Source organism: Typopeltis vanoorti, chromosome 3, assembly GCF_054136105.1.
Source record: "Typopeltis vanoorti isolate ZY-2024b chromosome 3, IOZ_Tvanoo_1.0, whole genome shotgun sequence".
Taxonomy (NCBI): Eukaryota; Metazoa; Arthropoda; class Arachnida; order Uropygi; family Thelyphonidae; genus Typopeltis; species Typopeltis vanoorti.
Window position 1 is genome coordinate 4,399,176 of NC_143551.1, and position 17,163 is coordinate 4,416,338.

Here is a 17,163-nt window from a genome sequence, read left to right on the forward strand (position 1 = left end):
GAATAACCGTTGATCAAATCATTGTCTCTTCAGCATACTATGTGAAATGTAATTTAGCTTGTATATATGTGTATACTCCAGATGTATACTAACCTAACCATGAAGGTCGAAACATCGGGAAATTAAAATAATTATTTAAAACACGGTTGTAGAGTCCATAATTTGTGTAAAATGAAGACTAACAGACATGTATAATGCTATGAATTATGGGAAGGTCACTACCCAGACCAGCTTCAACCTTTATTGTGGTCTTATCACTGGGAGCGAGACCTTGAAGTAATGCAGAAGTCATATTTCCATATACAAGTAGTCAAAAGGTGTCACACGTTATTACTAAAATACTCTGGATTAGAGATAGATGTGGAGAGTGTACCAAAAATTAAAGATGCCATGAAATTATATTCCTCATTTCATCCTTTGTCCAAGTGTAAGTGTGAGTGAAATAAAATTGGAAGTGTTTTTTTTGTGATTCTTTAAAAGGGAAGGGAAGCTGTGGTGCTTGAATTAAGGATTTCAGATCCAGAAATTTTATTTCCAGCTCTTTGAAAATAAAACTTCTTTAATATATTTATTGTCACCTTAACATGAAAGTGAATGACATTGTTTTTAAATTAAAAAAAAAAAAGTGTAAATTATGCCAAAAAATAGTACATTTTGAATGCATTTAAGACAAAGCTGGAATTTCACTTGCCAGTAGATTTCTGGAGCCCTACTCATATCTGTGGTTTCTAGTCACTAATCAAGTGTTTTATTTCTAAACCAGCTTGAGATCCTTTAGTTAACATTGGTTTGAACACAGTCTTGTATAAAGTTAGATTTGTGTTTTGATTAATTTTGCTCTTATTTCATATAAATTGATTCGCCTGACTTCCTACCATACCAAGTTTGCTAATTCTGTTGTCTTTTTCCATATTCAATTTCCCATCTTCACTAAAAATTGTGCTGGAATAGCTAAGATGCTTTACTTGTTCTATAGGTTCTCTATTTGAATGTAGTTGATGTTTTCAATGTTTCTACCTATTTTCATTGTCTTTCTTTTTATTGCTGATTTTCATACCAAATTTATTACAACAGTTATTCAGAAATTTATTTATTTAAAAATATAACATCATTTACATAAAATAAAGAGCTGTGTCTAATATCTCCAATTTTGATATCGGGTTTAATACCACTTTCCTTCATAATTTGATCCCTGTAGATGAATAACTGTGGAGATAATGTGCACTCCTGTCTCACACTTGATTTAATTTTAAACTATCTTTCTGTAACTCCTTCAATTTTAACTGCTGATTTACAACTCAAATAGAGACTATGTATTGCTTGATACAGTGTCTCATTTACACAACATATAACTGTAGCATTTTAAACAGCTTTTCTCTTGGCATATGCCTTTTCCAGATATACAAAATTTAAATACAGATCCTTGTTATATGCCCATGATTTGTCAGTTATTTGTCTTAAAGTGAAAATTTGATCTGACAACTTTTTTTGTAGATGGGTGTTATGAGAGCTCTCCTCCAATCATCAGGAATTTGTCCCTCCGACAAAAGTTTCTAAATTATTTAACCCTCTCATGCACATGTCCACTGTGGTGGACGGCTACTATTGGTTTTTTAATCACAATTTCAGAAAATTCGTGCATGAGAGGGATAATATAGCCACTGTAGAAATTTAAAGTGTCAGAAAGGGTGATATTAGATATAATTAGGTGGCATCAAAGCTCATCATGATATCATGATTGTTTCTTGGATTAAAGATTCAAAATGAATGGATTTTTTATATAAGATGAGATGTGGGCAGTAAGTGGAATTAAAGATTTAGCAGTGGGCGAATTTAAAGGAAGGGAAAGTCATTAGCATCTTCTATGGGATGGACAGCACTGTTCGTCATCACATCATCCTTTCAGGGATTTAGGCCCATAAGCCTGTTCAAGTCTCATTCCATGTTCTCCTTGTTCATCCCTGACCCCTGACTTCTATGTCTTCCAACTGGGCAGTATCGGAGTATCATTTTGGGTAGTCTTGAACTGTCTATTCTTTCAGTATGTTCAATCCACTTCTTTTGGTATTCTTATAATTTGTCCAATACTGAGTCTATTTTTAGTTCTTTACATATTTTTATGCTTTTTTTTTTTTTTTTGGTTACAGCCAGAGTATAGTTTGCTGTCCTTTGTAGGAATTTCATTTCTCTGGTTTCTATTATTTTTTCTTCTGCAGTTCTTATCTTTCATAATACACTTCCATACAGTAGAGAAGATCTTGCCAAAACTCTATAAACTCTTATTCTTGTATGCTTTTGAACTTGTTTAGTTTTGAAAATATTATTAATCATCCCTGTTGTCTTTAGGAAGTTAAAATATCAGCTGCTATTGATATTGATGATATCAATATCAGCTTCTTTTGTATATGATTCATCAAATCCAAGGTATTTTAAGCAGTTAATTTGTTCTAACATTTTATTTTCAATCATGATTTTACTTCTGACTGGAAGTAATGCTTTAAAAGTCATGATTTTTATTTTGTCTGTTGATGTATGCATTCCAAATTCTTTATCAATTATTTTTAAGTACTATAATGATCTCTGCAGCTCATCTTCACTTGCTATGATTATCTGGTCATCTATAAACAAAAGGGTATTAAATGTACTTCCATGATTCAGTTTAAATACTGGTTTTATATTTTTCTTCCATTTCTTTTCTATTTCATCTACATAGATATTAAGTAAGAGTGGTAGTTGACATTGGGCATTCTTGACAAGGGATGGGATTCTATTTCTGTACATCTAAACATCCAGATATCATATTAGCTGTTTTTCTATTGCCTGTTTATTATACTTTTTATGTGTCTTGTTTTCCTGAGTTAATTTATGGCAATCTTTTATATTTGAAAAAAGTATTAGTAATTTTTAAGTTTTTATATATGGAAAAATCCCTAAGTCTGTATCCATTTCTATTGCATGTAGTTTCACCATTTGTTCCTATATTTGTACCAAGTGGAATGTTCCCTGTTGTTTCAAGGATACTTGCGACATAAGGCTGAATGATATAATCACGTAATCACAAGAAAGATATTTATTTAACCAAATATTTCGGTCTGGAAATAGCAGACCATCGTCAGTGGTAATACAAGAACAGTTTAAAAAATACAAGCTAGAATACTAACAATAGATCGTTAAAATATAACACGCCGCGTAGTGTTAAATCACTAAGTATGAAACGGAATATTTTGAAGTACAAACATGATTGAATTTGCTATTTAAAAAAAAAAAAAAAATTAATTAATGAGTAATCTTGATTAGACTTTCCCAGATTTTTGATATAGATATACAGTCATTACGATTCAGGTTGGGGCGATGGAAAGCGTGGAGGCCATTCTCCATCGCCCCAACCTGAATCGTAATGACTGTATATCTATATCAAGATTACTCATTAATTAATTTTTTTTTTTTTTTTTTTTTTTATAGCAAATTCAATCATGTTTGTACTTCAAAATATTCCGTTTCATGCTTAGTGATTTAACATCACGCGCCGTGTTATAATTTTAACGATCTATTGTTAGTATTCTAGCTTGTATTTTTTAAACTGTTCTTGTATTACCACTGACGATGGTCTGCTATTTCCAGACTGAAATATTTGGTTAAATAAATATCTTTCTTGTGATTACGTGATTATATCATTCGGAATGTTCCCTGCTCTGGCATTGAAATCTTCCATTATTAATAGATAATCATTGAGTTTATTTTACCTTTTATTTTAAAAAAATAAATAAATAAAAATCTGAATAAAAAGCATTATTATCTTTCTCTCCTCCTTCCTCTGGGGCATAGACACCAATAATAGTCAAGAAGTCATGACTGTTTGTAATGTGTGATTTTTTTATTGATTTGTCAAAAAAAATCATCACTCCTGCTTTTGCTCTTTCTTTCTTTACTCTACTGTAGATATGGATTTAATCTATACTCCAGAAATACAACTTAAGTCTACAAGCCACAAAAAATTATTACTCGCCCAATAATTTAATAGTACGAAAAACGAATAATAAATTCACAACAGCAAGAAAGTAGGTAGCTCTCGATGTGGAGCCAGACTTGCTTTTCACTTTGCACTCAGTTGCATGATCTGGTCTTTGACTTGTATTTTTTAAATAACAATATTTAATATGTACTACTTTTAAGCATTAATGACACTAAGCTAATTCATGTTGTGACCTGTGAAAATCAGCTTAAGACAATATCATATTACAATTGCTCGCCTACTTAAGGCACAAAGGTGTTGTAAGAATGAGATATATAAATGTACTGCAGTATTTCATGCAATTGTGCCAGTTATAAGTTTTGTGTTTATAATACTGGCTTTTGTTAATTAAATTATATTCTGAGAAAGTACAACTGTTCGTTTTTAAATAATAGATTGTCTATTACATATGTCATGCATACTGTAAACAAAAAATTGTTTGTTTTTTAAATAATAGATTGTATATTACATATGTCATGCATACTGTGATATACACGTGAAGTTAATATTGAACTACATGAATGCATTGAATTGATTAAAAATTTATTAGAAATTAGAACTGTAATTTAATTTAAATGTATTCATGATATGAAAAGCATACTTATTTTCTAGTATACTTCAAGTGTGAAAGATTTATTTCCAAGTAAAGCACCATAACTAGTAAACATAATTGTGGCTCATTTTTCTCACTTCGCAACAAATGAAAACCAGAAGTGCAATGAGTAGCAGAGCATGTGTGGAGTGAAGAGAACACTAAGCTGTGAGAGGAATGAGGGGATTTTTGGAACTCAAAAGTGGATATTTATGAAGTCTTTCATATAGAAATAAAAATATTTAAAAGTTATTAATTGCCATTTTATGACAATGACAATAGAACAACTGTTGGGAGAAGTTCAGTAGGTTGAGTTATTAATTACTACAAAAAAAAATAACAGTCTTTCTTATAGAAAGAAAAACAAAGTTCTGAAACCCTAAAGAAGATAGACGGAAGAAAGTGAAGATGATTGGTTTTTGTTATGACTTTTAGAGAAAACCTGCAACTAAAATTGCAAATGTTTTTGCAATTCCTTAAAAGAGAAGCTGTGTTATTTGAATTAATTATTTCAGATCCAGAAGTTTTATTTCCAGCTCTGTGGAAAAAGAACTGCTTGAATATATTCATTGTCAGCCACCTATGATCAAATAACTTGACAGTGAATGACATTATGTTTCAAAATTTTAAAAAAGTGTAAATTAAGTGCAGAAAAATAGTATATTTTGAATGCATTTAGGATGAGAAGTCATTTATCTAGATCCTGGTATTTTTGATTGATACTCCTGACAGTCCATGTAGCAATATTTCAGGTATTCTTGTTTGTTTTCATTCTATATTTTCTATGTTTTCATATATTTCTTCAGACTCAGCCACTCCTCTTATATCTCAGCTATCCCATTCCTCTGCTGATCATGCACATGATCACTGCTTCCAGCATCCACTCTCCTTATGCTCTGTCGCCCTGTCACCCCTCTCTCCCATTTTCTTGCCCAATTTGCACTCCTGTTCTCTCATGTCTCTCACATCACTTTCACATTACCTTTTACTTTCTCTGATCTCTTGTTCACATAACTTATCATACTTCCTTCTAGCAATAATCCATCCAGTTGATTTGTGCCAAATCTACTTAAATGCCATCCATCACTTTTGTACAAATCCATCTTTCCCTCAACTGAATCCCACATATTAAAAATCTGCACTCATTTCTCCTTGCATTGCTCTGCAAGCATACCATTCATGATTTTTGCTCCTTATCTCAACTCATCATACCTTGGCAAAACACTGACAACTCTAATGCACTGTTATCTTTCATTCTCCTCAATAACTTCTTATATCCAGCCTCACATTCTCCTTCTGTCCAACCAAATCATTTCTTCTCACTGGAATTAGTTGTTTTGCTAGTTTTACTTCTCATTATACTGTACAAAGCATCAGTTACCTTGTTCATCCTTCCCTCCTGTAAAACAGACCTTGTGGACCCTTTCATTCATATTCCTTTATGATGAGGAATCATGAGATGAGGAATATATGCATTTCCTTTCCACCAAACTTCTAATCTCAATGCATATATTCCTCATCTCAATTCACATCCTGATCAGCTTGTTCTTCATATCTTGAATCCAGAATTGCATTTTTTTCCCCAAGCAGCTCCGCTCACTTTCATTCCATCATTCATAGTTTCTTTTATTCTTGTAATCATGCTTGCTTTTCATTCCTTAATAGTGTCTTTTACTTCTGTACTTCCTCTAAATATCATTCCATCAGTCTTTCACATGTACTAATGATTCACAGTCTAACTAAATATTGCATTTTCTACAGACACCCATAACTTCTCTCTTCTCTTGCTCATTCTCTCCAAAAACACATCATCCATGTTTTCCCCTTGCATACATGCTGCATTCACAATAGTGAACCATTTTCAAAAAATCTATGCCATTATCACATTGATCTTTGCACAGCACAACATACTGATCACAATCATACTGCCATTTTGTTGTTCAGTGCAAGCTACAAATTTCAGGAAAAACAACCGACAAAATTCTACAGTCACTATGCAGTTAGGCTAAGCTATCAGAATTTAAGTTATAGTTGCCAAGAGAGAGTATATTATTTAATCCTTTATCCAAATGTAAATAAATCTATCAGAAATAAATTAGTTTTCCAAAATGCAAATATGATTATTATTATTATTACACCCTCCAAGCAGTTGAGTCTGTCAACTCCAAGTAGTTGACAGACAAAACAAAAAAAATGGGAGGTTCATTCAACTGACAACATATTTATCATACTGAATTTCAAAATTCTCAATACTCCCTGCATTAACAACATATACTGGTAATGCATTTCATTCACCCGCACTTCTCCATATAAAAAAAATCTACTCACACCCCGCTTCACCACACTCTTACGTAACTTCCAGGGATGGCCTCTGGTTCTTCCAACTCTCACCTTACGCTCTTTTTATAATTCCCTCTGGATTAATCCATTAAAATTTCTTCATTAACTTAAGCATCTTTGTCATATTATTACTTCTCCTCCTATCCACCAAACTCCAATCTTTCAACCTCTCTCTCTCTCTCTCTCTCTCAATGCCAAAATTCCAGAGTCCTGATATTGTCTTAGTCACTAATCTATGGACTCTCTCTAGGTGTTTCCACATCACAATGAAAACCAGGTGACTAAATCTGAGCACAATAGTCCGTGTGGTCTGACCAGTTCTTTATACAGTGGTGCAACCACCTCCTCATCCCTACATGTTAATATACTTCTTATCATAGTGGCACTATGATATGCAGTCTTTGAAGCACTTGCAATATATCCTCTAAACTTCAGTCTGGTTTGAAATGTGGAAAGGCACCTGTAATATATATCAATCAGAAATTCAGAATGCCCTGGTCAGAGGGTCAAATTAGATGATTAGAATAGAGCCCTCATAGCACCCATCTATAAAAAAAAGGGAATAAAATTGAATGTGAGAATTATAGAGGAATTTCTCTGTGAGTGTTCCTGGTAAGATTTATGCAAATATTTTTGAGAAATGTCCAAGAAAAATTGTTGAGGAGAAGCTTTGAGAAGAATAAGCAGGGTGCAGGCCAAGCAGAGGTTGTCGGGATCAGATGTTCACTTTAATTCAAGACAAATAGTTGAGAAATCATGGGAATATAACAAGGATATGTATTTAAGTTTTGTAGATCTGGAAAAGGCATATGACAGGATGCCAAGAAGAAGAAAGGTGTTCAAAACACTCCAGTATGATGCAAATGGGACATTATATCAAGCAATACATAGTCTCTATTTGAGTTGTAAATCAGCAGTTAAAATTGAAGGAGGTACAGGAAGATGATTTGATGTTAAGTCAGTGTGACAAGGGTATACATTGTTTCCACTGTTATCATCTGTATGGATAAAATTATGAAGGAAAGCAGTATCAAATCTGATATCAGGATTGGAAATGCTAATCTCAGCTCTACTTTATGCAGAGGATGTTATTCTCCTAAATAAATCCAGGACAAGTCTACAAGATTCCCTGACCAAATTGAGTAACTTCTGTAATAGGTTAAGTATGAGAATTAGTATTAAAAAGACAGACAATGAAAATAGGTAGGATCATTGAAAACATCAACTGGATCCTGAATGGAGAACCTGTAGAACAAGTAAAATATTTCAGCTATTTAGACATCATTTTTAGTGAAGATAGCAAATAAACTTGCTATCCTCACTTATATTTCAAAGAAATAAATTTGTCACTGTCTTAAATCTTAGTTAAAAAAAAAAAAAAATACAAGCACTGAAAATTCTGTGGGAATGTTGTTCTAATAAATAATTATTTTGCACATAAGTGCAGTTACGATTAACTCACTATAGTATGCATGCATGTAGAGATGAAAGGAATAGTTTGTTTTATTGCAGGACTGTAGTCTGTTGAGTGAGGTTGTCATATTATGTTTACTGCAGTGAACATTGGCTGTGTTATATTTTGATAGCGATAATTATTATTATTATTAACTATTTTTTATAGAGCTTGTATGATAGTATCAAGCAGGAACCATTCAAAATACCAGAAGATGATGGTAATGATCTAATGCATACATTTTTTAATCCTGATCGAGAAGGTTGGCTTTGGAAACAAGGTAAAATGTGTTTTTAGAAAAATATTTTAATATATAGCTGATTTAAAATTGTACTATTATTGCTTATCATTGTCTTGGTGTATGCCCTCAATAAATGTACCTTATAAAAGTCTGAAATAATATTTCACTAAGTTTTCCTTCATTTCAAGATTTCATTGTCGAATTTGTTTTTTTAATCAGCTCTTACATATCAGTTTCTAAAGCATTCCTTAACCTACCTCTATCTTGATCTTACTCCAAGTCTTTTTCCTCCATCTTTGATATTACATCTCACATTCTGACATTACTATCTTAGATAAGTTTTGCTTAGACATTAATGAATATTAGTAATATTGGTTATGTGATATCTTTGGTTTTAATATGCAGGGTGATCAAAATTAAAATATCCTTGTTTTTAAGGCCTTGTGGAGTGCCATCCAGTGATCCAAATGCTGCAAAACTTTGCAGGAACCATACTATTATTCATGGCCTGCTCCATAATGGCAGTAGCAACTTCATTCACTTATTGTGAACTGGATTGGTTTGCTACCTCTGCCAGGTCTAACTCCCAGCAATCCCATTTCTTCAAAAGGACTAATCATTCGTCGAAGAGTACGTGGAGATAGTGGTATTCGCAGAATGCAGCAACAGTGTTGCAATTGTTTAGGTAGTACAGCTTCACAAGCAAAGCACATTGGGGCAAAGTTAGTGCCATCACTGTGGACAGTATTAACAACCAGAATGAAGGGAGAAAAAGCCTGTGTCCATCTTTTTAAACACTCCTGGCACCTGCTGAGTTGCATGATATGCAGATTTCATGCTTTTGGTGTTTACAGCGCCTCAGTAATGAATTTCGGAAGTACTTTTTGTTTTCTCAGATATCACTTCTGCATCATACTCAATGTATTTCTGCAAAGTTTTGCACTATTTGGATCACTGGATGGTACTCCACAACAGTGATACTTGAATTTTAATCACCCCCTGTAATTGCACTTTTGATTGCCATTTGTTCATTCTGCCAATATTACTCAGAACTTGTATTTGTGCAGGCTCCAATCTATATGTTAAAATTGGCCTATCCTTTTCTTCTTTGTGATGAACATTATTCACCTTGTAAAAAATTATGGAGACTACTACCATGATGAAGTTATAACTTGAACATAAACCAAACTGGTTATCTGATGTACATAAATGATATAAGAAATTATTTTTAGAGAAATATTCAGTAGTTTACTCAATTTTGCATCATCAGCAATGTCATAGTTAATCAAGGTGATGTAGAGAGCTTGCAATATGATTTAAATAGGCTGATAGGGAGCAAAAGATTATGGGTACCATTTAATGTGGAAAAGTGTCAAGTTATGCACTTTGGTATGAAATGATTATAAACTGTATACCACATTCTTGGAACTACTCTAGGGACTTGGTGAAGCTAGGAATTTGGAAGCATTGATAAATATAGCGTTGAAGTTAAGAGGGTATGTTATTATTATTTATGGCATCTCCATGAAGTCTGGAGACTCATCGCAGGAGACCCAAATCAACCATCATACACACAAATCCTATCATACCTCTCCATTCATGAATCTATTCACCATCAAGGAACTTGCATCCAATTTTGGCAGTCTATTCCTTCACTCACCACTCTCCATGCAAAAAAAAATTGCAAAAGTCTTTAAGATAACTCATAGGATTATGTGATTATTGAAGAACACACTAACAAGCAGAGGTAAGATTATCATTCCTCTTTATGAGGCCTTGATAGAGCCACATCTGGATTACTGTTACGAAGTCGGGTCACCTCACTTTCTTGGTATGAGAGAGTGGTGGAAAGAACCCAGAGCATAGTGACCATAATGTTGATTGATATCTGGTGTACTCTGACAATAGATTGAGGTTTTCACATGTTTGTTGATAGATTTCTGCCGATCAAAATGAGATATAATAGAAGCATTTAAGTTACTAAAAGAGTTTTATAGGATTGATACAGAAGAGACTTTACAGCACTTTGCTTCAGGAAAACAAAGGGGTCATCCCTGGAAATTCAGTAAGAGTGTGGTTATAGAAAGTAGAGAAAAAGAAAATGTATAAAAATTCCTGATAAGTCAGTCAGCATGTGCTCTGAGAGAATATACAGAAAACTGTAAGAAAGTGAAGCAGTGTGTAAAAGTGTCAAGCAAATGTCATGGAAGATAAGAACATAAAAGATAAATATCACGAAGGTGGCAGAATATTCTGCAGGATATTGAAAAGCTTAAAAATTGAGGAAAGAGTACTGTAAGCTTTTCAATATCCTCCAGATATTGAAAAGCTTTTTCAGATGAGAAAGGTATCATGAAAAGTGAACATAAAGATGTTTTAGATGAATGGAGTAATTACATTGAAAGATTGCAAAACAGAACAAGAGGAGATAAAATAGTGGTAGAAAATATTCCAGAGGAATGAAATCAGGAGTACCTATCATATTTGAAGCAGGGAAAGCCATCAGAAACCTGAAATATAGAAAGACAGATGGAGTAGATGATTAGAAATGAGCTCTTGTAGTACTCATTTATAAAAAGAGAAATAAGACTAAATGTTTCAGCTAAAATTTATGTGCGATATTTGAGAAGAGGATACTTAGGTTTAGAACAAGCTGGGTTTAGGCAAAATAGAGGTTGTCAGGTCAGACTTTCACTGTAATACAAATAGTTAAGAAATCATGGGAATATAACAAGGATTTGTATTTAAGTTTTATAAATGTGGAAAAAGCATATGATAAGGTACCAGGAGAAAAAGTTGTTCAAAATGCTATGATTTTATGGTTTAAGAGAGACATTATATCAGTCAAGTTCTTTCCTAATATCCTCGTTTTTAATATGATATTGCCATTGCCATCTGTTCACACCTCTAATCTTTCTCATCCAGGAGTGCGTTAGCAGAGCTAATCTCCGGTGGTATGGTCACTTAAACAGAATGGGCGAGGAAAGATTAGCAAAACAAGTGTTCTCTGTCAGGTTGGCAGGAAAATGGCTCAGAGGAAGACCAAGATATAGGTGGATTGATACGGTACAAAGTGCCTTAGACGATAGAAATATAAGATCTGATAGTGTTGGATTCTTTACAAGTAACAGACTCATTTGGAGGAAAATTGTAGATAGGAAGTTAGCAATGATGTAAATTTTTCATGTAGTACTATCATATCCCGTACACCCCTTGAGGGTACATGTCAGGAATTTGATGATGATGATTATATCAGTCAGTTTGTAGCCTGTATTTGAATTGTAAGTCAGCAGTAAGAATTGAAGAAGGTACAACAAGATGGTTTGATTTCAAATCAAGTGTGAGATAGGGGTGCAGATTATCTCCAGCACCATTCATCACACTTAGGAAGAAAAGTAGCGTTAACCTGATATCAAAATTGAAGAGATTTAACTCAGTTGTTTATTTATTTTTGACATAATCTGGAAACCATGCTCTGGAAAAGAAACTGTACTAAAACTCTTTGTTGTTTTCTGAACTATTTTTCTCATCTCTACTTTGATGTGGTCATCATTTTCAAAATGGATATCCTTGAGATGTGTTTTTAATTTAGGAAATAACAATCAGTCCAGTTCATCCAAGCCCAGCACCCAACATCTGCATACCTTTTTAAAAAATGGTTAACTGGTTAATTTAATGTTAATTTAATTTAACATGTTAAGTTAATTTAAAATGGTTAATTTAAAGGAAATTAGAATTTAATATAAACTCCTATATGTTTCATTCAATGTAACATGAGTATAATGCATTATTCAGAGAGAATGTAAAAGATTGGTTACATCATTCAAAATATGAAACATGAGAATGAATAATATATATAGCATGAGTATACTTACTCATGTCGGTCACAGCTAAATGAACAGGAGAGCCCTATTAAAGTTCCAAGGAACTTTACTTCTGTAGTTTTGTAATTCAAAGTTAACTAAATAATAATAATAATAAAACTATGAACAGTTAAGGCAATTACTTGCCAAAACTTTGAAATAGGAATGCAATCGGATTGGATAGGATTAAGGTGATGATGATGCAGGGTTTATAAGTTTCAAAGAACAGATTGAATTTAAATCTACTGTAGTACAAAATCTACTGTAGTCCAAAAAGATTTTGCACTACAGTAGATTTTGCTCATGTTATTTTTTTGCAATTCACTGTGAGCAGATTTGCTTGATTGATATTGGGTTGGCAAATAAGTTCGTTCGGTTTTTCAGAGTGGAATAAAACACATTTTATTTATATTTATAAATAAAATGTGTTTGAAACATATACTAGTCGGTTATATATTGACCCTCTTTATCAATAACCTCTTGCCATCTGTCCACCAACTTCATTATGCCATGTTCATAAAACTCCTGTGGTTTATTGGTGAAAAACTGATCCAGGTGTCTTTTGACAGCCTCCTCATTAGCGAAGGTTTTCCCTTTCAGAGAATTCTGCAACGATCGGAATAAGTGGTAATCGGAAGGTGCCAGGTCCGGTTAATACAGAGGATGCGGCAAAACATCCCAGCCAAGACGTAACAATTTACTCTGGGTTATTAACGATGTGTGGGGTCAGGTGTTGTTGTGGTGAAAGACAACTCCTTTCCGATTTGCCGATTCAGGACGTTTTGTGCTAATTGCATGGCCCAGTCGCGTTAACTGTGAGCAATAGACAGTTGAATCAATCATTCTGCCTGACGGTAACACCTCTTAGTGGACAACACCTTTATAAAACAGAGAGCATGATCTTCTTTGGGTGCAATCCTGCTTACGAGGTTGTTTGCGGTGGGTCGCTCTTGTGCTCCATGATCTTTTACGTACCACGTTATCGTACACATTTTTCATCTCCCGTAATCATCTGCTTCAAAAATGGGTCGTTTTCTTGGCAACATCACAGCGAATCACAGATGGATATGCGAGCAGTCATATTGGCCTCAGTCAATTTATGCGGCACCCAAACATTGAGTTTTGAAACATATCCCAGCTTGTGCAAATGGTTTTCAGTGCTTGTATGGGATATGTTCCGTACTGCAGCAATCTCCCACACTATTTGTGACGGATTTTTGTCGACGATATCCTTCACAACACTCGAATCAACCTCGGTTGGGCAACCAGCGCGAGGCGCATCACCCCTGACGTGGGATTTGAACGGAATTTGGCTAACCACTTTTGGCATACGTATTCTGTTAAGGCACCATCCCCATATACACTGCATATTTTTTTATGGGCCTCTGCAGCTTGTTTGCCTTTTTTGAAATAAAAAAGCAAAATATGCCAGTAATGTACGTTATTTCCTTCCATTTCTAAAAATATGTTACATGCAACTGAAGTAGGCTGAACGAAAATTCACTGAAAGGTTATGTGAAATATCGCCTTTCAACTGTGCAGTAGCGCAACAATAGCGACAGGCGAAGCGGCGTAAACTTGTACTAACGCATAAACCAAACGAACTTATTTGCTGATGCACATGTCCAAATGTTTTGCATGTATGTTGCATAAATGATGTTTATGTACATCTACATAAAGGGTTCTAATTCAGTGACTGGTACATATGTCTCAATCACATTCCCCCCCCCCCCTCTTCTAGTCACAAGGCTCTGTAAGTTGCATTCCCTCAATCTCTCATATCTGACATTCCATAGACCTGACACTAACTTAGTAAACCTACATCTCTCCGATACATCTTCATCCCCCCCCCCCCCCCCGGGAAAAAAAAAATAAATAAATAAAAAAACAAGCGACCAAATCTGTGCACAGTCCATATCTGGCCTGATCAAAGCCTTATACAAGAGAACCGTAATCTCTTTGCTTCTACATGTCAGTGTCCTCCTCATTATTGCCATTATCCATTGTGATGTTCTTACAATTTTAGCAATGTGACCCTCTTGTCCACCATCACTGCCAGATCTCTCATCTTCTCCACCCCCTTAAAAATTTCTCCATTAACTTTATACTCTGCATCCCAAACTTGTCTAAACCTTGCATGTTGTTAGTGCCTGCATGCACTTATCATAATTTTATGTTCCCATGAAGATGGCAATGTAACATTGCCGAAATAGAGGAAGTATTGATTAAAGTTTTCTTTTAATTAATATTTAGTATACGTTCTAATTTCCTGAAATAATTTAATAGTCTTGTCAAGCAGTTATATTCTTATTTAACCCTTTCCCCAAGTGTAAGTAAACAAAGCTTGTGTGTGAAGTATCTTCACGACTAGGCTACTTGTTTATAGAGGCTATTGGCTTCACATCAATTGCCTTAGCATCCATAATGCAAAGTATGCTTCCTTTCAGGCATGTATATTGCTATGCATTATGGGAAAGGATCAGTCCAGACTGGTTTGACCTCTGTTGAGGTCTCATCAGCAGGAGCCAGACCCAGGAAAAAAGTCATATATTTCCCATATACAAGTAGTACTTATATATGGGAAATACAGTCGACCCTCATTTAACACCACTAATTCATTCTGGGAAAAGAAGCATTAGCTAAAAGAGACTTTAAACAAATAAGTTCAATGGGATTTTAGGTAATCCATTTCAGAGACCCAGAAGTAAAAATTTATTGCCCCAAAAGCTATTAATTTAAGGCTTTGTAAATGTTTTTAAGTTCATAACTAATGCTTTTTTACATATCTTTTACACATACAAATTGAATAATAAACAAACAATAAAAAAAACTTTTATATATTATTATATAAATCAAGTGGATATTAAATCCAACATTATTTCAAAGCGGAATGCAGAAACTATGAAAGTTTCATACGAAATTTGACCAGAGAGCTTACAGGAATACACTCGTTGGCATTTACGAGTTGCCCTAGCATGGATTATAGAAGACACGATTGCTTGCCCAAGCGTCCATATATTTGCCTTCTATTAGTCCATTTTGATAAGGTTTCACTGTCCTGACAGATGTTTCAAACTGGTTGGTTTTCCTCAGAGACCAGGCAGAAACCTTAAGAGAGCAAAAACTCTCTCTCTGCTCAGAACATGGACTGCTTATTACTAACACCATGTTCTAACATAAAAATGTGCACAAATTCACATGCAGAGAAGACACAAGGAATAAGAAAAGTCTCATTGACTATGTTATTGTTGATAGTGATGTTTTCTCCTTGGTACAGGACACCAGAGTGTACAGAGGATCTGAAATTGGAAGTGACCATTTATTCTTGAACAGGATAAAATTGAATTTCACATTGAAAAGAAGAACATGTAAGAAAGTTGTTTTCCACTTGTTTATGCTACGAATTATATATTTGGTTTAATCCTTTATCCAAGTGTAAGCAAACAAATTTTGTGCCTGAAGTAATTTCAGGAAATCATATCACCTTTGCCAAGAGTTGCCTCAGTCCTGAAATTTATAAGCAAACAAAGTTTGCACCTGAAGTAATTTCAGGACTGGGGAAACTCTTGGCAAAGGTGGTATGATTTCCTGAAATTACTTCAGATACATAGCATAACCAAGTGGAAAACAACTTTCCATCAACTATCTCTAATCCAGAGAATTTTAATAAGGCGTGACACTTTTTGTCAACTCGTATATGGAAATGTGACTTCTGCATTACTTCCATCTTGGTATCACCAGCTCTGGGTCTGGCTCCCACTGATGAGATCTCAATAAAGGTCGAAACCGGTTTGGATAGTGATCCCTCCCTTAATGCATAGTATTATACGTCTGCAAGGAGATGTGAAGTCATACCACCTTTGCCACGAGTTGCCCCAGTCTTGAAATTACTTCAGGTGCAAACTTTGTTTGCAGTACCGTCGACAGGGTGTAGCATAGAGGCAACCTGCCTCACGGCACAGCTTAATAAGGGCGCTCGTTCAGCCATATTGCAGTAGGTGGCATTGATACACTAACAATTCCTGTTAGTGCAGCAAGTGCAGAAAGGGATTTTTCCAAGCTTAAACTGATTAAAAATTATTTGCAAACAGCATTGACTCCAGAAAGATTGGTTGGTCTAGCAACTATATAGATAGAGGTGGACATAGCTTATAATTTAAATTTAGAAGAGCTTATAAACAGTTTTATTGTCATTTTTTTTTTATTTTAATTAATGTCGATTAATTTTATAATCGCTTTGCATTACTGTTTCTCTTGTAATAATATCAAAATAGCAATTCGAAATTTTCTTATATTTTTGTCTTATAATCCATCAGGGGTGATACTTAATTGTTTGCCTCAGGGTGCGACCTAATCTGGTGACAGCCCTGTTTGTTTTCTTACACTTGGATAAAGGATTAAACCAAATATATAATTCGTAGCATAACCAAGTGGAAAACAACTTCCATCGCCTAGTATCTCACATTGCAAAGCACACATCCTTTTGGGTGTATAATGTTGTGCATTATGGGAAAGATCACACTACTTAGACCAGTAGTGTAAGAGATGTGAGCAAACAAAGTTTGCACATGAAGTATCTTAATGACTAGGCTACCTGTATATGGAAGCTAGTGACTTCTCAATAAAGGTTGAAACCAGTCTAGGTATGTCCCTTCCCATAAT

At 34.3% G+C, this 17,163-nt stretch overlaps 1 protein-coding gene across 1 annotated transcript in view; it reads left to right on the forward strand.

The window, feature by feature from the left end:
* Positions 1-17,163, forward strand: part of LOC150107873 (cytohesin-1-like) — a 287,240-nt gene that overhangs the window by 222,080 nt on the left and 47,997 nt on the right. The window contains 1 exon segment of the mRNA XM_090390530.1: positions 8,566-8,677. Coding sequence (XP_090246656.1) covers positions 8,566-8,677 — 112 coding nt within the window.